The sequence below is a fragment of the Saccopteryx bilineata genome, chromosome 9 (genome assembly GCF_036850765.1).
Source record: "Saccopteryx bilineata isolate mSacBil1 chromosome 9, mSacBil1_pri_phased_curated, whole genome shotgun sequence".
Taxonomy (NCBI): domain Eukaryota; kingdom Metazoa; phylum Chordata; class Mammalia; order Chiroptera; family Emballonuridae; genus Saccopteryx; species Saccopteryx bilineata.
Window position 1 is genome coordinate 39991400 of NC_089498.1, and position 25020 is coordinate 40016419.

Consider the following 25020-nt stretch of genomic DNA (forward strand, 5'->3'; position numbering starts at 1 on the left):
AACCTCACTAGTTCATATGATGAAACAAATTACAGACTTTTGAACTCAGTAACAACACTAAATTCTTCTAAGTGCTCTCTTTTCTCTCCATGATGTGGTAAGTCCTGTGTGGGAAGCATTAAGCTAGCCCCCAAAGGCCTAACAAAGGCGCCAGGTGGCAGGAATCTTTTGCAAGGCACCCCAGACCAGCCGCACACACCAAGGGCTGGGGAGAGTGCACTTCACATCTTGGTAGGAGAGAGGAAAGAGGAACAGGAACACCAGTGTGGGTGATATGGGTTCACTTAAAGGCTAATGGCCACGCCACACAGTTCTCTCTAAATCTCAGTGGAAGAGGAGGAACAGCTTGTGGCTTGGACCCGAATTAAACGTGCACACCTCTCTGGGAGTCTATGTTAGGCCTCACCAGACAGACAGGACAAACCCACTGTACAAGTCAATGAGCAACTATTGGTTATACCACCTGTTATAAAAGTTACAAAAGTCCATCACTAGAAAGCCTCCAGAACTGGATGAAATAAGTGAAACTGTCTGAAAATGATTATGTAAATTGGTATTACTGTGGAAAATTTTCTACTATGCAAAGGAAAAAAGCAAGTTATAAAATCATAAATCAGTGTGTATGTTAACATATGTAGAAAAAACCCCAGAAAATTTAGAGATCTCTGGACATGGAATTTTTCAAGTTATTTTCATTTCCTTCATCATTTTTAGATTTTATCACTTTTTAAAAAACAATAAATACATATTACTTCTCTAAAAAGAGGGATAGAAGGGATCCTACCTAATGCTAATCAGGCAAAGAAAAGGAAAGCTTTGCAGGCGCACCTTCTGAGTTCAGGGTGATGAGGGTGACATTGTTTCCTATGTTCTGACTTCCCGACTGTCCACAGGTGGAAACGGAGTCGCTGGCCTCGGACCCGCTCTCCCCATCCTCGTTGTGGCTGTCTTCTTGCCCCGGCACCTTCACCACAATGGTGTTCTGCCGACGCCCGGGAACCGCACTGAGCAGGAAACAGAAACACCACCAGTGTGAGAGCAGCACCGCCGCCAAGCAGAGACAGCACCGAGTCCCTGCCGCGTTCCTCTCTCCTCCCTCGTCCGAGACTAACTTCGCACGGAGCAGTGGGTCACAAGTCTTCCCACGCAGCTCCTTCTAAGATTAACAACAATTTAATACTAGGAAATAGTCTGGGGTTGGAAGAAGTGGTCAAACATTTTCAAAGTTTAAAAAAGTATTTTTATCATAAAGTAAATTCACAGCTTTCTATGACTCAAGGTCTATATGCTGTTTTCTGTTCACAGAGATATCCCTACAAAATGTTAACATTTGCGTAAGAGTAATTTTTAAGGCTATGTCAAAGGAAAAACTAAATTAAGAGGAATTATGGCTAGAGACTTCCATTGACCCAATCCACTCCGTAGTGCCAGACATTCTAGAAGTGACCTTAGCCTTTGAAAATGGAGTTATCACTCCCAATTATACCCACTAACAAAAACCACTGATGTGGGTTTAAAAAGCCGGTCAAGTATCTCTGATAAAATATTCTCACCACCACCAGGGGTCCTGTACAGAGCAATGAGATATTACCAGAAAAATGAGACACGGTCCAGCTCCAAAAAGTACTAATAAAGGGGAGGGGGGGGGGAGATTATCCAGAGACCTACTTGCCTTTTTAATGATCGTTTCAATGGCCCTTTCCGTGGACTGCTAAGCACTGAGAAAGGGAGAGAAGCACAATTTCCCTGTTTACACATCAAAACTCATTTCAAATCCTGGCCCTACCCAGAGAAGGGAGCTATACTTTCTTGACTCCACAGAGGCCTGTCCAAGCTGACCTGGCTTCTAAAGGCTCAGACTCTGACAGGTGACCACCGGGGCGATGTGAGAGGCACGCCTGACCCCCTCTTCTCCACCACCCAGTCTTCCTCAGCTTCTGAGCACCTAGACACCCAGACTTCACCCCTCGTCTCCCCACACCCCAGCGCACAGGCCTTCAGAAGCACAGCTGGGCTCCCAGAGATCTGGGCTATGACAACAAAGAAAACAGGATACAACTGGAGGAAGAACAATCTGCAAAGGAGACTGAGAGAAAAGGCAAACTAGAACTTTGAGAAGACACAGATAGGAAACAAAAAGCAAAAGAGCCCTCTTGGGAGCATGTTATCTTATCCAGAAAAGCTGAGCCCCAACCGCTAGGCAGGACCCCCTGTGGCACATTTCACTGTCACACAGGGTAGCAACAATGCATTTTGTGCACTCCCATCTGACAAAAGCTACATTCAAAATCTCAAAAAAAAGGTGTGAGAAAAAAGCCATCACCTCAAAATGTCTCCACCACTTAGCAAACTTACATGAGGATGTCTGTTAACCTGACATGTTACTGGATGGACAGACAGACAGATGTGAGTAAACTGTGAGCAGGTAAGAGGATAAGGACTTGGCTGACTGTTGTAAAAACACAGCACAATGTCCTTATACCACACACTACACTGGACACAACAGTCCCAAGTGCTGTTTCTCCCTTAACCTCCTGCTCTTATCCAGCTTAGCCAGTGGGACCTCAGCCCACAACATGGCACAGCCCACACTGCAAAGAACTTTGGGTGGTGGCTAGTGTGCTCAACCCGTGTGAAGACAGAAATGCCCGACTGTGCCTGGCTTAGAATGCTGATTTGTCCACAAGGGGACTCATCACAGTGGCAGTGGCGATGAAAAGGGGGGTGGTGTTGTGGCTACTGACTTGCTAATGACATTTTCCAGGGAATCCGGTGCCCTGTTGCTCAAGGGGTCTTCCATCTTGGCTACAATGGCGTTCTGCCGATCACTGTTGAGTATTACTGTAGTCTGGGGGACGACGCTAGGGAACAAAAGAATCACAAAGAAAAAGAAAACCTTAAAACAACAACATTCATTGTAAGAGTGCACAAGAGTAATTCAATACAGTCAGCTCCCAATGATGAGCACTAAGAAAGGGAGGAGGCTCCAAGCAGAAACCATATTTAAAGCAATAAATAATTTACACTAGAGAAGGAATAAATGAGAGATTGGGATTTTTTAAATAGAGAATTTAACCTTCTTCCTTGTTATTCTCATTTTGTACAACAGGATAATATGGGAAGGGGGCATTTAAACCTTTATATAGAATAGAGATATCACAAATTATGCAGTTAAAAAAGGTTTCTAAAGTAGCATGTTTGCATGAAAAACAGCTTGATAGTTTTATTCATCCCATCCCAACAGAATCCTACAGGACAAATCTAGGCTTTTGTAACCATATACTTATCAACATTATCCCAAAATGTTAATGCTGCTCTAGAAAGAAAGGGCAAAGACAGCTGAGGGACCACAGGCAGTCCACAGGGCACAGACCACCTCCAGCTTCCACTGGGACAGGGTGGGAACCATGACCAAAAGCGGTTTTGTGTTGCAGGGAAACGATCACAGGAAAGAGCTGAGCCCTCACAGGGCACCTTCCTGGAGGCAGCACTATTTCCCCATTAGCCAGCAGTATATCTCAAGGGGCACACTCACTGAGACTCCTCTGTCGTTAATCTACAGCCCCAGGAAGCTTTAGCATCTGCTTTATTGTGGAGGCCAGAGTGCCAAGACAAACACTGGAAACACACAGCAGTATCACCTGAAAAGTGTCATTCCTGGATTTCACTCTCCAAAACCCAACTCTGGGGAAACACTGCCTTTACACAAGAAGATCCACATCACCAACAGTGCATGTGAAAATCCAGCCCACTGTCCTAGCCACACGGCTGGTAAGCCTCCTCCCAAAATCAGGGCACAAAAGACTCTGCTTCCTGCCCAAGTCAACTGGAGGAGCACAAACTGTTCTAAAATAAGAGCATGATCCACTGCACTTCACTCAAAGGTATTGTTTTTTCAATTATTCTACTTGTTTTTTGGTGACACCTAAAGTAACCAATAAACCCTGAGGACCAATCCATAGGTCACACCACGCAAGTAACCTCGGTGACCTTTGACTTGTTCACATACAGGCTGATGACTTCAGGCTTCTCATACACCAAAACAGACAAAAGGTTTACATGCATTTTGTATCTCCCCAAGTGTGTTTCGTGGGACACTAGCATCCCCCAGGACGCTATTCCTGTGCCCTCTTTCCATGAGCAACTAAGTAAAAGTTCTGCAGAGTAGACAGAGTTCCTTAATTGACATTAGCACATTCAAGTTCTGAAAAGTCCCATAGGAAATACACAGATCAAAATTTATTCATGACCATCTGGCAAAGGTGTTTTGACTAAAACATACCTTTCTCCCTAAAGATTCTTAAGATCAAGGAAACAATGTTCTGAGGCAACCAGCTTCAAGCTGGAATAAACATAGCCCGAGAGATACCCCAAGATTTCCAGGAGGTTCCTGGGTTTGGACAGCTCTCAGCATCTCAATTTCAAGATCCTCACCTTCCAGAATGTACTATTTCCTAAAAATGATTGTCCTTGAGAGAGTACCTCTGATCAATCTGTTTGTTTTACTTAAAAAAAAAATTACCTCCCTCTAATTATACTCAGGTGCACTGTCCATCCAAAAAACGGACACCTGAGGTGCAAACACAGAGCCAGTCTGAAATATGTCAATGCTCCAATGGCTGGCTGGAAAACCGTTCGGTGAGTTACTGTTCCACAATTCTCTGCTTTCAACAAAACTGACAGGACCTCGTTAATATTCAGCTCACAGATCATCAAAAATAATTTTTTGATGATAGACCACAACAATGTTTGGCATATAACTTGAAGACCTGAGGAACTCCTTCCTCTCCCACATATTTATTCATGGGAACATTTCTTAGAACTAAAAGAGAAATAAAACCAACAATGAACACTGTCTAATTTTAAGCATTAAGTTATGGATTCAGGAATTAACTAAAACTAAATCCACATCCATCTCAAGAATATATTCACAATATTGGGTTATTAAGAATTCATTATAGCCTGACCAGGCGGTGGAGCAGTGGACAGAGCATCGGACTGGGATGCGGAAGACCCAGGTTCGAGACCCCGAGGTCGCCATCTTCAGTGGGGGCTAATCTGGCTTCAGCAAAAAGCTCACCAGCTTGACCCAAGGTCACTGGCTCAAGCAAGGGGTTACTCGGTCTGCTGAAGGTCCGTGGTCAAGGCACATATGAGAAAACAATCAATGAACAACTAAGGTGTTGCAACGAAAAACTGATGATTAATGCTTCTCTCATCTCTCTCTGTTCCTGTCTGTTTGTTCCTATCTATCACTCTCTCTGTCTCTGTAAAAAAAAAAAAAAAATTCATTATAAATAAAAGTAATGCGTTTATGTTGTTTTGTTCAACTGAATACTAGTAATTGTAATAAATTTATTTAACCTTTGGTGCCTTACTATTACAGGCAATAAATATTTTAGTTTCAATTTCTATCCATATTTCTGTTACTAGTAAGTGAGACAGTCTGACTGACAGGATAAAATTTTTCAAGAAAAATAATGGAAATGAAAATTAAAAAAGCAAAGGAACAAGGTAAAATTTGGCTGTCAAAAGCCTAGACATGGGATTTTTAAAATAGATGATGGTTTGCCTGACCAGGCGGTGGCGCAGTGGATAGAGCGTCGGACTGGGATGCGGAAGTACCCAGGTTCGAGACTCTGAGGTCGCGCGCGGGCTCATCTGGCTTGAGCAAAGAGCTCGCCAGCTTGGACCCAAGGTCGCTGGCTCCAGCAAGGGGTTACTCGGTCTGCTGAAGGCCCACGGTTAAGGCACATGTGAGAAAGCAATCAATGAACAACTAAGAAGTCGCAACGCGCAACGAGAAACTGATGATTGATTGATGCTTCTCATCTCTCTCTGTTCCTGTCTGTCTGTCCCTGTCTATCTCTGCCTCTGTAAAAAAACAAAACAAAACAAAACAATAAAATAGATGATGGTTTTAGATTAAAATATTTAAAGAGCAATGAATTAGTTTGGCTTTCAAATATCAACATTACAATATGATTAAATATTAAAATTACAACCTTTCAACTAAGGCAATTTATGTCAACCTCAAATTGTACAAAATAATATTTTGTTTTTCAAAATTATTGAACATCCATATTACATTAAGAAGAATAAAGCAGTTATCTAAGGCAGTGGTTTTCAACTGCCAGTCCACCAGAAATTCCGTGCCAGTCCAAGGAAGAGTTAACCACCCTGATGTTGTATGAAGATGGTCCAGAGACTGGTGGTTGAATCAGTGGCTCTAAGGCAGGGTGGGATTCAGCCAGTTCACACTGGTTGGACAGAACCAATAATTAATTTTTTGTTGAGTTCAGTGAACCCATTGTTAAAATGGCACTTGTAATCAGGGTTCTAATGTGGGCAGCTGTCCCCTTATATGGAAATCAAAAATTTACATTCCTTACTCTTTTTTTTTTCCTTAAGTGAGAAGCAGGGAGGCAGACAGACAGACGTCCGCATGCGCCCCAACCGAGACCCACCCAGCAAGCCCTACCTGCCACCAGGGATGCTCTGTCTGGGGCTTCTCCTGCATGCCTGACCAGAGTCAAACTCAGGACTATCCACATGCCAGGTGACACTCTACCACTGAGCCAACCAGCAAGGGCTTCCTTACTCTTTTTTAACGTTCATCTGCACAACAGCATATTCTAAGTACCCACAGTAATGTTCATTCCGTCCACAGGTGAAATAAATTTGATGGAACTATACTTGTAATATTTATTTATTCATTTCATAAAACCCATTATGCCTTTGATGAAATACTACATTTTAATTCCCTCACGTTTTGTTACTTCAGTAAACAAACATATAATGTAAAGAGAAAAAGTGCCAAACAACCAGGGGGTGACAAGTTGTCATTGGAAATATCTTAAATAACAGTTTTATTGTTTTTTGTCAGGTATTATTTAATATTTTTTCATTAATATTTTAAAGCTCTTATAACATAATCTAGTTTTATTATTCTTATTTAAGTATTAAATGCATGAAATAATAGACTACCTTTTGGTATATCTTTTTTATACTTAAAACGGTCATTAGGGCAGAGAACTGGTTGTTAAATTATTTGAATCCCACTAATGATCTAAGGGTTGATATGGAAAACTGTCATAATATCAAGTTTCTTGGCTAGGCTTTACAGTCCCTGGTCATTCAATCAGACACTAATCTGGGTGCAACTGTAAAGAGATTTTGCAGATGTGATTGAAAGTCCTAACTGATTCAAGTTATTCAAAAGAAAGACTACACTGGGAGGGCCCGGTCTGATCAGGTGAAACCTGCAAAGGAGGTTTACGCTTTCCCTGGTCTTATAGACTCCAAATAGCTCCTGCCAGCTGACCACGCTCTTCCCTTCCTGTCTACCTGCCCTACAGGCTTCAGATGTGGATGGCTGCCCCAACTGTGTAAACCAATCCTGTGTGATAAATCCCTGATGGGGGTACTGCATTACTCTGTCTGCCTCTCTCTCTCATTCTCAAACACACATATCTCCTACTAGTTCTCTTCCTCTGGTTGAACCCTGACTGATACATTTTGAAATAATTATAGATTCACAGAAAGTTACAAAGTATATCAAGTCTTGTGCCCCCAGCAGTGACATCCTATAAACTGTAATACAATATCTAAAATAGGAAAGTGACATTGGAACAGTACTGGTAGTGAGACTACCAGTATTTCACCAGTTTGGATTTCACCAGTTTCTGCATGCACGAACATGTGTCATGTGCAGTTCTATGCTTCTGATATCACGTGTAGATCCGGGTACTGCACCATCGCCACCACCAGCAGCCTCACACCACCCCTTTAGACACACTCACCCACCTATCACACCCTATCCCCTTGCTACCACTAACCTATTCTAATCGACAGTTCTAATATTTGTGGAAAGTTATAGACATGGAATCACACAGCCCATGACCTACAGAGACAGGCTTGTTGCACTCAGCACAGTGCCCCCCAAGGTCCTCCAAGTGGCAGCACATATGAGCAGTTTACTCAGGTATGGCACAGTTGTTTGTTTACAGGTGGACCAGTTCATTTAACCCTTCACCCACAAAAGGGTATCCGGAGTGTCTGCAGGTTCTGGTTATTATAAATAAAGCTACCATGGACATTTGTGTAGAGGTTTTTGTGTGGTTATATAAGTTTTCATTTCTCTGGGACAAATACCTAAAAATGTGATTGCTGGGCCACATGGCAAGCACATGTTTAGCTTTATAAATACTGCCAAACTGTGTTCCAGAGTGGCACAAATGAGATCCAGTTTCTCAACATCCTTGTCAGCATTTGGTGGTGTCGCTATTTTTTATTTAGCCATTCTGATAGGTGTGGAGTGATATCTCATTGTGGTTTCAATTTGCATTTCCCTGATGACTAATGATATTGAATATCGAATTGGTCATATGTTTATTTGTCCTCCTGTCTCTTCAGTAAAATAGCTGTTGTATTTTTTACCCATTTTCTAATTGGGTTGTTTATTTACTGTTGAGTTTTGAGAGTTCTTTACTCTATAGACCAGCCCTTTGGCAGATAAGTGGTTGCAAATATTTTCTCCTAGGCTATAGCCTGTCTTTTCATCTGCCTAGCAGGTCTTCCACAGAGCATAAGTTTCTTAATTTGGTCAAGTCCAATTTATCTTTCAAAATGTTTTGTTGTCGAGTCTAAGAAGTCTGCCTAACACCCAAGGATTTTCTCCTGTGTTTTCATCTAAAGTTTTTCCAGTTTTACATTTGACTTTTAATTTGTGATTCATTTTAAGTTAATTTTTGTTCAAATCATGAGGTTGACATCGATGTTCATTTCTTTTATTTGCCTGCGGATGCCCAACTGCTCCAGCACCATTCATTAAAAATCTGTCTTTCCTCCTTTGAACTTTTTTTTGCACTTTTGTCAAAAACTAGTTGGGCATATTTGTGTGGTCTGTTTCTAAGCTCTCTATCATGTTCCACTGATCAATTTCCCTATTCCTTGAGTCATTTTGTTTTTGTTTGTGTATTTTTCCGAAGTTGAAAACGGGGAAGCAGTCAGACAGACTCCCGCATGCGCCCGACCGGGATCCACCTGGCATGCCCACTAGGGGGCGATGCTCTGCCCATCTGGGGCATCACTCAGCCACAATCAGAGCCATTCTAGCACCTGAGGCAGAGGCCACAGAGCCATCCTCAGCGCCCAGACAAACTCTGCTTCAATGGAGCCTTGGCTGCGGGAGGGGAAGAGAGACAGAGAGGAAGGAGAGGAGGAGGGGTGGAGAAGCAGATGGGCGCCTCTCCTGTGTGCCCTGCCAGGAATCGAAGCCGGGACTCTTGCACGCCAGGCCAACGCTCTACCACTGAGCCAACCGGCCAGGGCTGGGTCATTTTGTTTTTTAAAAACTTTCTTATGTGTTCATTTTATTCTTTTGCAATTTTAAATCATTATCTATATACCTTTACTATAACTGTGTGTTTGTTTCAGCTCCTGTTAAATAAAAACTTAATCAAAATTAAGGAAAAGAGAAATAGCTAGACCCATTGACTGTTCTGATTGTTTAAATTCTAAAAGAGACAATGCTAATTCACAAGGTGACCATTCCCGTTTAATTCTAAGATTATGCTAATTATACAAGTTCAATACTCTTGCCTAAATATATTATATCAGAAGTAAACACACCCTAGAGCTTGGCCCAGTGACCTGCGATGAGGCAAAATAAGGAACTTTCACCCCTTATAAGCAGTGACTGCGTGCAGGACCCCCACGGACTCCAGCAGGGGCAGTCCCAGCAGCAGCACTACCTCGTGGCTCTATGTGAAAAAGTCATTCAACCCTGGAAGCCTGAGGGAACACTGCAGTGTCTTCACTGCACAGACAGGCCAATAACCTGCCCAAGCCCACACAGCTGGTAAGTGAAAAAGTGAGATTTGAGTGCAAATCCTCAACCACCAGAGCCCACATTCTTAACAAGCAAGAGTCTACAGCTCCCTACTTCTGAAATATTAGAATTTTTTAGGGAAGCTAGGGCCCACCCCGAGGCAGCCTGTGACTTACTTTTTTAAAATAATTCCCAAGGTGATTCTGATGGATGTTCCTGGTTTAAAACAACAAAATTATATAGGTCAGTTAGTACAGATCAGCTTGTTATGTGGTAGTTCAGATACAGGGGTCTTTTTGTTTTGCTCAGTGGTATAACACAACTGCTAAGGTGAATGCCCATACACAGGCAACCCTGTATGTTTAAGACATGAACGAATTCAAGAATAAGCCTCACATGTGACTGCAAGCCTCTGGTTGGTGCCTCTATATTTCCTTGGTCTCATGCTGCTAATCTGAATGCTAAAAGAAAAAAAAGTTAAGAATCACCAGCCAGAGAGAAACCTACAAACACAATGCTAGAGAAGGCCTATGATGTTGTCATCCACTGGAATATCTGAAGATACTAAACTAAGGGTGACCTAGAATCCTGTGGTCTTACTGATGTGAGCCCAGCATATACCACAAGGCCTGGCCATTATTAGACACAGTGAACAACCAACATTAATATCATTAATTTTTAAAATCTCACAGGGCTATGGAGAATCAAGGAATACTAAACACCTGAGAAGATTCATTTGATGTGAACCCTAACAAGGAATTCATTTGCTGATGATTAACTCCTCATGGTCAACTGAGGATCCAAATTTTATAAACAAGAAGAGGCTAGTGGCCATTTCCTAAAAGGGGCTTCTCAGTTATTCTGTATACCAGGACCGTGAGCTTCTCTTGCTATGCCCTGTTTACACTGCAGGGAAATCCTAGTTTTGACTTTCTACCAATGGAATGAGACCAGCCCTGTCCAATCAGTACTGCACAATTGGATACCTCATTTACATAAAACAGACCTGATAGCCTGAGTGGGAACATTTTTATAAAAGACAGCCCACTCTTTGTCTCAGTGGAACACAATTTAGGTTAAATAAATGCTTTTTATTCTTTATTATAGTCTAAAATTGATTTTTTTTTCTTTTTGATTTACAATAATCTCAGTCACAGAAACTCTAGCTTACTACTTTTATTCTCATTTTACTAATGAAGAAATTGATGCTTAAAAAAGGTAAGAATTTGCCTGACCAGGCGGTGGCGCAGTGGATAGAGCATCAGACTGGGATGCAGAGGACCCAGGTTCGAGACCCCGAGGTCGCCAACTTGAGCGCGGGCTCATCTGGTTTGAATAAAAAGCCCACCAGCTTGAACCCAAGGTCACTGGCTCCAGCAGGGGGTTACTCGGTCTGCTGAAGGCCCGTGGTCAAGGCACATATGGGAGGGCAGTCAATGAACAACTGAGGTGTTGCAACGCGCAATGAAGAACTAATGATTGATGCTTCTCGTCTCTCTCCGTTCCTGTCTGTCTGTCCCTGTCTATCCCTCTCTCTGACTCACTCTCTGTCTCTGTAAAAAAAATAAAATAAAAAAGGTAAGAATTTGCCTGACCTGTGGTGGCGCAGTGGATAAAGTGTTGACCTGGAAATGCTGAGGTTGCCGGTTTGAAACCCTGGGCTTGCCTAGTCAAGGCACATATGGGAGTTGATGCTTCCTGCTCCTCCCCCCCTTCTCTCTCTGTTTCTCTCCTCTCCCTCTCTCCTTTCTAAAAAATGAATAAATAAAATTTAAAAAAAAAAGGTAAGAATTTGCCCAAGTTCTCACCATTCATAAGTGATGGAGCCTGGATCTGAAACCAGGTATGTTTCATACTCTTAGCCACTTGTTGGTCAGGAGCAGGAATAATCCTATTTCAACTACTGCCACAACTTACCCTCTTAGTGTTTAAGCATTTTAGTTGCTTTTTTTTTTTTAATTTTTCCATTGGTTGGCAGGTGAGGGGAGAACAGAGAAGCATCAACTAGTTGATGTGGTATACTCATTGATTGCTTCTTGTATGTGCCCCAACCAGGGAATCAAACCCATGATCGCAGAGCACTAGGATGTTTTATCCTCTGAGCCATCCGGTCAGAGCCTACTTGTTTTTTGTTTGTTTTGTTTTAGAGAAACAGACAGACAGGAAGGGAGAGAGATGAGAAGTATTCAGTTCTTCATTGTGGCACCTTAGTCGTTCACTGATTGCTTTCTCATATGTGCCTTGACCAGGGGGCTCCAGCTAAGCCAGTGACACCTTGCTCAAGCCAGCAACCTTGGGCTTCAAGCCAGCATTCTTTGGTCTCAAGCCAGTGACCATGGGGTCGTGTCTGTGATCCCACGCTCAAGCCAAGGAGCCCAGGGTTTTAAACCTGAGTCCTCAGCATCTCAGGATGACACTCTATCCACTGCACCGCCGCCTAGTCAGGCTTATTTTGTTTTTAATCCATTTTATATCTTCAGCTTTCAGAGTTGTCATGACATTTTCCAAGCTGCCCTTAGGAAGTGGTCAACTTCTCATGAGTTTCAGAAAACTGTTCTGTGACCGTGTTGGAAGTATCTACATTATTTTTAAATGTCAATTTTCTGCCCCCTTTGCTCATCAGTCACAAAACATGGACTATTGTTTGAATGTACACTTAGGGGCTTTATTAAAATCTATGCAAAAATAAAAACCAGCAAAATAAAAGACTTGAAAAATGTAGAATGTAAAGTATTTTTCACAAGTTTGTGTTTGCCACTTTTTATTACAAAAGAAAAACCAAAAACAAGTTGAACCAGAGAGCTTGGAACCCATACAGTGGTTCAGTACAGGCATGGACTGGGGGGAAGGAGGTGATATAGAACAGAATCAGTGAATACTTGAGAGGAAGTCAGTATGTGATGTGCAAAGAGCCCAACAAGAAACATGTGCAGACCTGGGACAGAGAGAGAAGGGTCGGGTGTACCAGGGACTGCACCCAAGCCTTCTATGGAAGAATTAGGGGTGTCAGATCTGCGTATGCTTAGAGAACTTCCTAGGACATCTAACACAGAATCTGCTAGAACTCTACACAGATTTTAGGGACTTATAATTGGGTTCTGAACATATACAGACACACATACAGACACATACACTCTTACTGTGTTGTAACAGAAAAAACTCCTTAGAACCATAATAAATAGTTTAATATTCAGAGCCAGCTCCCTCTACCTGAAACCCCCACTGACCCTGACCCTAACCCTGACCCCAACCCTGACTATTGGCTCAGGGGATGGGCCAAATTCAATTAACAAGTCTGCCATGGAAACAGCTGGAGGTATAGGAGTCATTCCTATACTCCCCACCTCTACCCAAGAGTTTCAGTGCACTGGGGGGTTCAAATAAACAAACACTTCTCAAGTTCTCTTAGAGAATGGGGTCCCCTGAAAGAAATCAGGTTTGTATAAGCAGCATAGTCACTTCTTATTTCCAATATCCAAAGATTAAGGAAAACTTCCAAAAGCAATGAAAGCATTTAACCTAAGCAGAAAGCTCATCCAGGAAACAAGAAACCAACTGCCACCAAGCTGATGTACCGTCAACAGTGACATGCCTGTAGATATTCACTGAACAAACATCTAGGGCTGAAGGGACATGGGCATATTGCATCAAATAATCAAGAACGTCCACAATTATTATGCTAAGTGAAATAAGCCAGTCAGAGGAAGACCAATGCCATATGATCACACTTATTGGAACCTAATGAACAAAGAAACTGATGAACAAAATAGAAACAGAGGCATGGGCACATGGAACAGACTGACAGCTGTCAGAGGGGAGGGAAAGGGGACTGGATGAAAGATGGTGAAGAGCAGGGGTCCCCAAACTTTTTACACAGGGGGCCAGTTTATTGTCCCTCAGACCGTTGGAGGGCCGGACTATAAAAAAAAACTATGAACAAATCCCCATGCACACTGCACATATCTTATTTTAAAGTAAAAAAACAAAACGGGAACAAATACAATATTTAAAATAAAGAACAAGTAAATTTAAATCAACAAACTGACCAGTATTTCAATGGGAACTATGGTCCTGTTTTTGGCTAATGAGATGGTCAATGTCCAGATCCATATTTGTCACTGCTAGCCCTAACAAGTGATAGGACGCGCTTCTGGAGCCGAGACGCATACTTCCCACGTCACCGGAAGTAGTACTGTACATGAGTGACACCGTACTTTACTCCTCTCACTGACCACCAATGAAAGAGGTGCCCCTTCCGGAAGTGTGGCGGGCCGGATAAATGGTCTCGGGGGCCGCATGTGGCCCGCAGGCTGTAGTTTGGGGACCCCTGGTGAAGAGATTAGCCAAAAAACATACATACCTAACACACAGTTACAAACTACAGGAAAGCCAGAGGGAAAAGAGGAGAGGGAAGAGGTGGAGTAGAGGAAAGGTGGGGAAATGGGGCGGAAAGAGACTTTGCTTTGGGTAGAAGGAGCACAGTGCACTGTGGGCAATGGTGTTATAGTGTTACATTGAGTTGTACAAATGAAATCTGTGTGGTTTTGTAAACCAATGTCATCCCAATAAATTTATTTTTTAATGTCCATAGTTATGTTCTCTGCCTAAACCTCACCATATGCGTTTGGGTGCTAAGAGCACACTCTGTTTTTGGAGAAACTTATCTTCCAAAGACAAGGTTAAATAACAAAATGCCCAAAGGCTAAATCCTCTGAACCCTCCATCACCAACACTGCCCTGAGTGGCACTAAGTGAGAGGCCTACTCCAGGCACAGCAGAAACGCTCTATCCTTGGGGAGTTCACATTCTCAGTTATTTGTATTAGCCTATACTAGGAGCAAACTTGACCTCAAAGGCTTAGGTAAGACTAAAAGTTTACACAGAGCTGTATTATTTGCAAATACTTCCCCACACACTACCTGTGTGAGGCAGACACAGGTGATATTTCTAATCACACAGTGCCCTCCAACTTATCTTTTGTGGCTAGGGTAGGAGGAGCTCCATCAGAATATTTGAAGATTACTTGAGAAAGTTTTTGCCTCCCTCCTCCCTACAATTAAGCCTTACTCATTATATTCTGCTGACCACTGATCCTTCTGCAACTCAAAATGATTATTCATCATGGGAAATCTGATACAATATTTTCTAATTTTTGTGAATTATCTCGAAAACCTCTCAATTAACAAATGCAAGCCAGCAAGAATCTCAAGTAATTTTATCTGTTTTCTACTTATGTTGACAGATTCTTCTAAAGCCCCATACATATGTGTTCCCTAAGAACATACTCTCCCATTGGCTTTTACAGTTATACATTTGCATACCACACAAGAACCTGAGTCACAATAAAGTAAGAAATTTTTCAGTTCAGTGTATGTACTTGCAAAAACAGAGCTGTTTACCAGTCTTAGAATTTGAACAAGGGCAAAAAAAGGGGGCAGGGGGACAGTGAAGGTAGCAATCCTTAGTTAAACAATAAAGTGAGATACTCTGAGATCCTCAAGCCCAAATGCAGATGGGCTGGGGTCCACCATGAACCCCTGCCCCCTTCTCACAGGGTAGCCCTGTCCCTGGGAGCCACTACACTGCAGACTACAGTTCCAGGTGGCCTTCCGTGCAAATGCAGCCTGGGGAAAAGTGCTCATGGATGGGAAGTCAACAGGACAGATTATGTCTCTCCGATTCCAGCATTTTAAGAACAGAATGTGCCTTCTCCAGACCTCCCTTTCCCAGACTGAGGACCCTGAGGCCTCAGGGGAAGACAGCACAGATGGATGGCATCGGCACCAGAGCCACACAGGGACGGGACAGGGTGAGAGCTGCAGCAGGCCCAGAAGCACCCACACTGCACCATGAGCGGAGCAAAAGGCAATCTCCAAAGGTTTCAATCCCCAAGTATCCTGGATACTTTATCACAGTTCATGTTACCTAATTGATACACCAAGCATTCAAATGAAACATTTATTGAAATTTGTTTCAAAGGGTTCATATCTATTGCTTGCATGTTATTAAGGATTAAAAAGTTATAACCAGGATCCAAAAAAAAATGCTCTTGAGGATAGGAATAAATTACCATTAAAAATGTCTTTTCAATATCTAATGAGATGAGCAAAATATAGTATAAAATTAACTCATCCAAAGTAACTAATGGCACCAAAGAAACGGGGACAACCTAATGCAACAAACTTCAAAAACCAGTTGCTTAAGAAAAAAGATTCTGGAGCAGACAGACTCTGGACAACTCAGGTTCTAACCTGCACCTCACCCCACCCCACAGAAGCCACGTCTGTACATTAATAAATTTCTGTGAATTCAAACTAATGGTCTCAAATCAGGAGAAAAGCACGTTGGTTAGGAATGCATATTTCTTCTTCTTTCCAAGGAGCGACAATAACTACTACTAAGAAACAAGTGAAGAAAGGAAACCTGAATGACAGGGCTGACTCCCAGGGAGGAACAGGAATTCCGTCACTGCACAGAAGAGCATGAGACCTGCATGTGACATCCCAGGAATATGCCCTGTGGGGAACCTCTGAACACTCAGAAGACACCCAGTGTCCAGATCTTGTCTCTAATACCATTTTCCAATAAGAAGAAGTTACTCTAGGACCAGGGCAGCAAACCTACAAGACGAGCCTGGAGTGTCAGTGGTGCCAGAAGGGAAGGAAGTGCTAAGATCAAAAATAATCCCACAAGGTCGGGACAGGGGTGGGGGTGTCAAAAGGCCAAGTGCCAAAGTTAGAACAATTTGAGAAACCAAATAAAATAGTATAGATACTTCTCAACTTATGATGGGATTATATCCCAATAAACCCATTGTAAATCGAAAATGCCATTAAGTCAAATACACTTAGCTTACCGAGCATCATAGTTTAGCCCAGTCTGCCTTAAATGTGCTTGGACACTCACAGTACCCTGCTGTTGGGCAAATCACCTAACACAATGAATCTACTATGGAGTATCAGTTGCTGACCCTGGTGACCGTGGCTGACTGGAACCTGCAGCTCACTGCCACTGCCCAGCATCATGAAAGGATCGTACTGCATATCACTAGCCCAGGAAAAGATCTAGGAAGATGGAGTATAAGATCCTGGTGCAAGCTAGAGCTGTGGCACATGTGCAGTAGTTATGCCATAGGACATGACCTGGAAGTGGTAGCACATATGCTGTTGCTCCCACAATTATATAACCTGCTGCCTTATCTATAGTTTACTCAGAAGGAGGAGTAGGTACATGTGCAAATCCTCCTGCACTATATAAAAACTGGCCTTGAACAACAAAGTGTGCTGCAGCTTTGTGGCCTTTTCCTCCATGTAGGCTCCACATGCATTCTTTTCCGTCAGCATCACCCCTCTCAAAGGGCCCCTGAACCCCAACATTGGCATACTTGCAGGGAAGAAAAAAGCACTCACTTAATAATTCAAATCCAACCTGACCAGGTGGTGGCGCAGTGGATAGAGTATCGGCCTGGGACACAGAAGACCCAGGTTCAAAACCTGAGGTCGCCAGTTTGAGTGTGGGCTCATCCAGCTTGAACGCAGGATCACCAGCTTGAGCACGGGGTCGCTGGCTTGAGCATGGGATCATAGAAATGACCCCATGGTCACTGGCTTCAGCCCAAAGGTCGCTCGCTGGCTTGAAGACCAAAGTCACTGGCCTGAGTCCAAGGTCGCTGGCTTGAGCAAGGGGTTACTCGCTCTGCTGTAGCACCCCCAGTCAAGGCACGTATGAGAAAGCAATCAACGAACACCTAAGGCACCGCAACGAAAAATTGATGCTTCTCATCTCTCCCTTTCTGTTTGTAGCTATCTGTCTCTCTCTCACACACACACACAAAGTAAAAAAAAAAAAATAATTCAAGTCCATTTTTCTATTCCCCAAGTAGAACATCATTGTTGGGTGAGACTCCCACCTAAGTAACCTCACAGTTTTTAATACAATAGTTAAGCTTTCACTTTAAATAAAAAGATTTTCTTTTTTTCTTAAATTTATTTAAAGAATCTCATTCAGGTGTGAAAACTGAAATCTGGATCCAAAATGCCATTTGAGATTGGTATAGTCTACTGCCTACTGTGCTCGGGGATTAAAGAAAATAACTCTCAGGGCTGATAGCATGGTCTAGTCCAGGCCAGTTTTAATTAGAAATAACAAACAGGTGAGTGGATTTCCGTATGCAGAGAGGAAGTCAGAGGTGGACCCTATGGTTGAGAGGCTGCACCAACCTCTAAGGTAGGACTGGCTCCGGGTCACATGCAACCTCTCCAAAAAGAAGGAAGAGTATTGCAGTGAACGGCTTGTCATCCACTATCCAGAAGCCTCATTATAACTGAAAAGACCTTCACAATGTCTGCACTTGGGCTATGAGATTACAACTCATCCTTCACCAGAAATGCAATTGGGCCTAAGGAATTTTAAGTAATTTTTTAAAGCATATGATTTGGATATAAAATAATCTAGGTCATAGAGTACTAACCTTCATTTTAAATAACTGAGGCCCAAAATAAATAATCTGTAGAAGTAGCTTATTACTCAGAACATGAACCAATTTTTCATTATTTTTGGCGGCTTTTCCTTTCTATGCTCCACTACCCACACTTAAAACATACAATTTTCATTTACTTATATGTGTTTACAAATTAGTAACTTTCTAATTTATATATACATCTTTTTCATTGACATACTGAAATTATATTCTTATCCTTTAATCCTCCCCCAAATTTCTTATTAACATCTTTCAATTGCTGGCAATTTTTTTCTTATTTGCAGAACTTACCCAGAGGGAAATGCCAGATTTAGTATCTTCTTTAAAACTCATTCATATACTTCCTATTTAAAACTATGCCTATGAGAAAATGAAGGTTCAAAATGATCTTACATTAATTGTATTAGTAATGGTTGTATTAACATATTAATAATCTTCATTCCAATATACATAAATGTTTTCTGTAACAGGTTGATTTTATCTCACCAACACAACCTAACTGATTAAACATCCGAATTCATTTTAGAAAATTTTATTTTACCACTTGCTAATTCACACAGAAAAAACCATGGCAAAGTTTCTAAATGATAAAATCTCCCCACAGCGAGAAGCATGATGAAATTTCTTACCAGGAAAGTTGCCAATGATTCTTCCCAGTAGCCCTGCAATCACTGTAATGCAGAAGAAAGCCAGGAAGACGGTGGCTCCCTACAGACTGGAAATGCCTTTACCCAAGCGAGCAGCTCTGTTGTCAAGCATCTCAAAACCCAAGGGAATGTGGCACATCAGTCGGGAGGGACAACCTCACCCAAAGTGGTGCCAACCTCTCTCACACCACCTGCATGAGTGAATGTGTACAGTTTTGTCATTAGAACAGTGAGAGAAACTAATGGGCCCCAGAGCTAGCCTAAGTCACCTTCTTCTAGTCTTTTTAAAGCTGACAAAACTGGAAACGGTATCAACACAACTATACAACTTGGCGCAGGTCATCCCAGCAGTTTCAAACCAGGGTAACTGGTGACAGGCAGAGCCCTGTTCTCCCAGTACACCCCTCCTGACACAAAAGAAATCCCAAAACAAGTCACCCTGAAGGTCCAAACCCCAGTTGCAATAGCTCTTCAGTCCCTGGGCACTGGCCTCAACCACTTGACCCAGATGGAACCATCACAAACAACTGAAGGAAGAATATGAATAGAGAGATTTTTGTCAACACTTCCCCTGACTCATCTCATGAAGATTACCTCTTCCAAACACAGAATGTGCAAGCTTGCTACAGAGCAGGAAGCATGTCATTCTCAGTGGAGGTGCCAGGGTGAGGAGAAGGAAGGTTGAAATGCATCGGGATATATCTGATTATTAGAATTTAGGAATACCATGGAGATTTAGTGGGTATAGGCCAAGAAGGTTAAGATATCCTTCAATGCATGAGACAGTCTCAACTAACAAAAGAATCTTCCTGCACAAAGTTCAAATGCCCCAGACTTTCATATGAATAAAAAACATGCTTCTAACTCTCTGAGCCCAGAATCTTACTCCTTCTATATTTATATACAAAAGATATTTGAATTGCTGTAAAACTTGAATTTTCCAGGAATTCAACTATTGTTTAAGTCTCAAAAAAAATTATACTTTGCTTTATCTGAAACTTCATCAAAATTGCTCATCATTTTGTAATATTCCGTCACCAACTAGCATGAATCACCAGGACTCAACATGGGAGGTTTGGGCATCTGGCCTATTAACTGCCTCTATGTGTCCAACCCAACCATTTACATATTGAAATACATATTATTTTATTAAACACTACTATCCTTCTGTTTCTCCTTTCATTACACTAAGGCATTATATTCATATTTTAATTATAAATTATATTTTCTAAACATTGCATTTTAGAATAAAAGGGCATTATAAAAAATTATTCTTAAAAAAAAGTTTGGGTCTGATGGGTTTGAGACTCACTGCCTTCATAGAGGACATGCAGCAGCCGTCTGCCGAGAGCACACAGGGGCGATCTGTTAGGACAAAACATAAAGCAGGGCACAAGGCCCTGTCGCGCAGCAACACGACGGACTGCCCCACGTTCCCCTCTGCAAAGGAGATCCCTAGAGTCCCTGGCCCCCAGCTGGAGATCAGGTGCAGGGACTGCTGCAGGAAACACAGGAGGACAAAGACGCTCAGACAAGTGCTGGAGGAAGGGGGTTTATTTTCCAGCGGAGCAGTGTGACCCAAAAAGGGCAACAAAACACGAGCTCCCCAAAGTTAGCTTTTTGAGTCTTATATACTTTTACAGCTTTAGCTTTCACGTGACAAGCACCTGATTTCTTTGACTTCTTTGTAGACCTTTTGTGTCTCTGGGAGGGGAAGGGGTATGAGAGGAGGTTCAAACCGTTTGTCCTTGACTGTTCACATATCCCATTTTTCCTGCCTGTGTTGCACATTATTTCAGGGAGCTGATAAAAGGCTGCATAGCTATGATTTGTTACTTTTCAAACTAACTCAGTCATCCTTCGAGTCCTTCCCCGTTCATGGCCACTCAGTGCTTCAAACATACCAGACACTTTCGCAAGTTAAAGAACGGACTATTAATTATACCCACCCAGCAGGTATCATTCACAGCTGTCCCAGACAAACCAGGACAGGTGGCCATCTTGAAACTGTGGCATGTTTGTGAGCATCCTAAAACCAACCAGGAGCTCCTATTCAATCCCACATTCCCCTGCAAAGTCCACAAAGCCCCTAATGCTGCTCCTGCGCCCAGAGCACATGGTCAGGGCAGAACCCAGCCGACTGTGGCAGCAAGACCAGCGACCGTCCCTCCATCCCACTGTGGCTCCCTCACCTCTATATCCACCACAACAACCCTCCCCACCCTGCAGCCACTGCCCTCACCCCTCACAGACACACAGGGCAGGAGGCAGCAGTCTATCCGGAGAACTGCAATGGAAGAGCCCTCAGCAAAAATGCTTCAACTTTCGTCAAGTACAAAGACAAATTCTGCTACCACCATAAATATGGCTTCTTTGCAGCCAGCTGTGGGAAAGCATAAAACTGCCCACAGGATACAGGAGCTACTGCCCAGAGCCTGAGCTTTAACTTGTCTTAGGACAGGGGTCGGGAACCTTTTTGGCTGAGAGAGCCATGAACGCCACATATTTTAAAATGTAATTCCGTGCCTGACCAGGTGGTGGCGCAGTGGATAGAGCGTCGGACTGGGATGCGGAAGGACCCAGGTTCGAGACCCCGAGGTCGCCAGCTTGAGCGCAGGCTCATCTGGCTTGAGCAAAGAGCTCGCCAGCTTAGACCCAAGGTCGCTGGCTCCAGCAGGGGGTTACTCGGTCTGCTGAAGGCCCACGGTCAAGGCACATGTGAGAAAGCAATCAATGAACAACTAAGAAGTCGCAACGCGCAACGAGAAGCTGATGATTGATGCTTCTCATCTCTCTCTGTTCCTGTCTGTCTGTCCCTGTCTATCTCTACCTCTGTAAAAAAAATAAATAAATAAAAAATAAAAAAATAAAATGTAATTCCGTGAGAGCCATACAACGACCCATGTATGTTACGCATTATCTAATAAAAATTTGGTGTTGTCCCGGAGGACAGCTGTGATTGGCTTCGGCCACCCACAACCATGAACATGAGCGGTAGAAAATGAATGGATTGTAATACATGAGAATGTTTTATGTTTTTAACATTATTATTTTTTATTAAAGATTTGTCTGCAAGCCAAATGCAGCCATAAAAAGAGCCACATCTGGCTCACGAGCCATGGGTTCCCGACCCCTGTCTTAGGAGCTCAAGCAGGTGACAGGGTAACCGTGGACTAACAAACACATAAACAGGTCAGAGGCTTTGAGACATCTTTCCAATCTAACCAAACGCTTCATGAAGTTTCAATTCAGATGGTACATACCCTACTACACACCCCACTAACACAAGGCTCTAAATTTCTGACACAATAGAAACTACAGATGTGAATGGGAAGTTTGATATACTCAACTAAAATTTAAAAATACTACTATGGAGAAAAAACATCTAAGGACTCCCCAGATAGAAAAACAAACAAACAAACAAATGCACATCTTCAAAGATCTGATGGGTTAATTCCAAAGAAAAGGTACACCAGTCTGATTAATGTCAGAAAGAGAGCGTGAGAATGGCTCCACACCAGTCCAGCGGGCTGTCACGTGTTTAGTTTGGGCCTAAGTGAGACAGGTGTCGTGAAGCCGCTGAGGCAGATGCCTTCCTATGTATAACAACAACTCGGATAACCGCACTGGGCAGCCTGAGGGAGCAGGATTCTTACCATCGCACTTTGTTGCACGTCTGAGTCGCACCAAGAGGGGAGCCCGCCACCATGGGGACTTGAATAGAACTGTGCTGCTTGTTCGTGACCAGATCCAGCTTTTCTTCTAATGATTTACAAGTAGCCTCGAGAGCTTGCAGCTTGGCTTCAATGCTATCCAATCGTAAGCATATTGTCTGGTTAATGGAATACAGGAATGACTGGAAGTGAAGAAAAAAAAAACTTCAGAAGGGATCTCTTGAACTTTAAGGAGACAGTTCCCAGGAACACCAAATGTCTATTTCCTGATTTGGCATATGTCTACTGAAACAGAACAATCCCTGCACTTTAGCTCTTTAGTAATAAGGTAGAAACATTGGAGTAAACAAGTTCAACCACTTGCATGTAAAATGTAACTACAGTACTTAAATCATGGTTTTACTTCTGTGTGTAGTTGTGATCTTTAGTAACCCTTAAGTCCATATTAAAATGTATGTAGTGTTTAGGATGTCCTTCTATTAATCAGTAAATTTACACATAAAACTAATCACATCTTTCTAATTATAAAAACAAATTTACATGTAACATCAAAACAGCAAGGAAACCATGGGTTCTGAACATTCACATTATCTCCACTGCCCTGATGTTGAAATCTGGTAAGGAGGTTATGAACAACACGCCTGCCACCTAGTGTTCAACATGAAGAGTAGTTTCACACTTTATCATTTCTGAGCCAAGTCCCAATTACTAACTCCAATTGTCACAGTAAGCAGTGATATGCTTGACTCCAGACCCAAGAAACGGATCAAACATACACAAAAAACCACGATGGCCATTTCTGCCATGAGTCAACAAGAATACAGATGGAAGCATGTTTTCAGGCAAGACTTCTACTGTGCAGCAAACACCCTAAGCTGTGTTCACCGGCTGGTAGAAGGATTTCAGAGTGCTAGTTAGGAGCAAAGTCATAAAGCACCCAATATTTTAGTAGAAAGGCTGGCTTGAGAGTCAAAGCTGAAAATAATGAAGAATCTGCCTTTCATCTTTCCCTCTGCTTGTCTACCCACAGTAAAAAGAGGGCCTCCATTTGACTGACACACCATGGCATTTAATTGCTGCTGACCTACAGCATTAGCGAGGATATGCTCTCCTTCTAAGCTGAAGCAAAATAGCAAAATTATAACAATATCACATTTTGCAGCTGGCATCACGGCCTGGGGGAAAAAAATGAATACTCTTATTCAATGCATTTTCAACAGTGAGTGTATTTTTTTTTAAGATGATACATATTTTTTTCAATTCTGTTAATACTCTGGGCTTTTTAAAATAGGATTTATTGGGGTGACATTGGTTAATAGAATTACACTGCTCACAACTCTTAGGGGATCAGGGTACATGCAAAGATACCCCAGTACTTTCAGCCTTTAGTGTAGTGCATTTTCACCAAGGAAATAAAAATTGGTTTTGTATCTCATTTGCATAATTGAACAACTTTCTTTTACTTGTTTGCTTTTCTGATGTTCTTTAATAAAAAAAATCAAATGCTTCTTTTTTTATCGTTCCATATTCATTTTGAAATATCCCTTAATTTTTGTGAGCAGTATATATAGGTTTCAAGTGTACAATTCTATAATACATCATCTGTACATTGCACTGTGTGTTCGCGACCCCAAGCCAAGTCTCCTTCCATGAGCTTATCTATTGAAGAAGCTAAATGCACCTAAGTGTCTGGTAGACATGAAAGTAAAGGGCAGCAATGTGGCGAACAAAACCCACACACTGCCCAAACAGCTTACTTTGTCTCAAGAAATCACGCCTCCTGATGAGACTCATCATGAGTACTAACATATAAAGCAAGGGGCTAAACTCCATGTCCTTCGCTGACTGAAGAACAAGTATTGAAGCAAGTGTGTGACAGGAGACCAAACAGAGCCACATACAATGTGGACATCCCATCACCCATGTTCTACAAAGAGGTAACATCCATGGTTCACTCGCTGGTGGCTGAATTCTTGATATAAAATCAGGTATAACTCCACTACTCTTTATCATTTGAAGACATCAAACATTTGGCTCCTGAATTCTTAAGATACAGTAAAACCTTATTATTTCAATTCTAAATTAGAAAATCTTCTGCCTGGGGTTTGGGCAAAATTCACTATTACATACTAATAAAACAATATCAAACAAATTAATAACACAAAGGAAAGCAGAGAAGAGTATTTTTAGATATGTCTTTTATATACAAGTGATAGTAACCATAAACATTCAAATCTATTCATTGAAAAGTTCTTGGCAATTTAGTGATTAAACTTTTTCAAACACCAATGCCCCAAAGGGGTCTCATAGGATGCCATCTGGGTCCTGCTTCAATAGTGGAAAGGAAGGTCATTGAGCTAAAGCCTGCCAGACTTACATGCCTCTGCT

General features: G+C 42.3%; 1 protein-coding gene across 7 annotated transcripts in view; it reads right to left on the minus strand.

The window, feature by feature from the left end:
- The window catches only part of BANP (BTG3 associated nuclear protein), a 162906-nt gene that overhangs the window by 89844 nt on the left and 48042 nt on the right, over positions 1 to 25020 (minus strand). For 5 of the 7 annotated variants that reach the window (XM_066243328.1, XM_066243329.1, XM_066243327.1 and 2 more), the window contains 3 exons: positions 22615 to 22814; positions 2745 to 2861; positions 829 to 1004 (listed from right to left, as the gene is read on the minus strand). In XM_066243328.1, coding sequence (XP_066099425.1) covers positions 829 to 1004; positions 2745 to 2861; positions 22615 to 22814 — 493 coding nt within the window. The remainder of the gene's footprint in view (positions 1 to 828; positions 1005 to 2744; positions 2862 to 22614; positions 22815 to 25020) is intronic. The other 2 variants (XM_066243332.1, XM_066243331.1) reach the window with 1 other exon arrangement.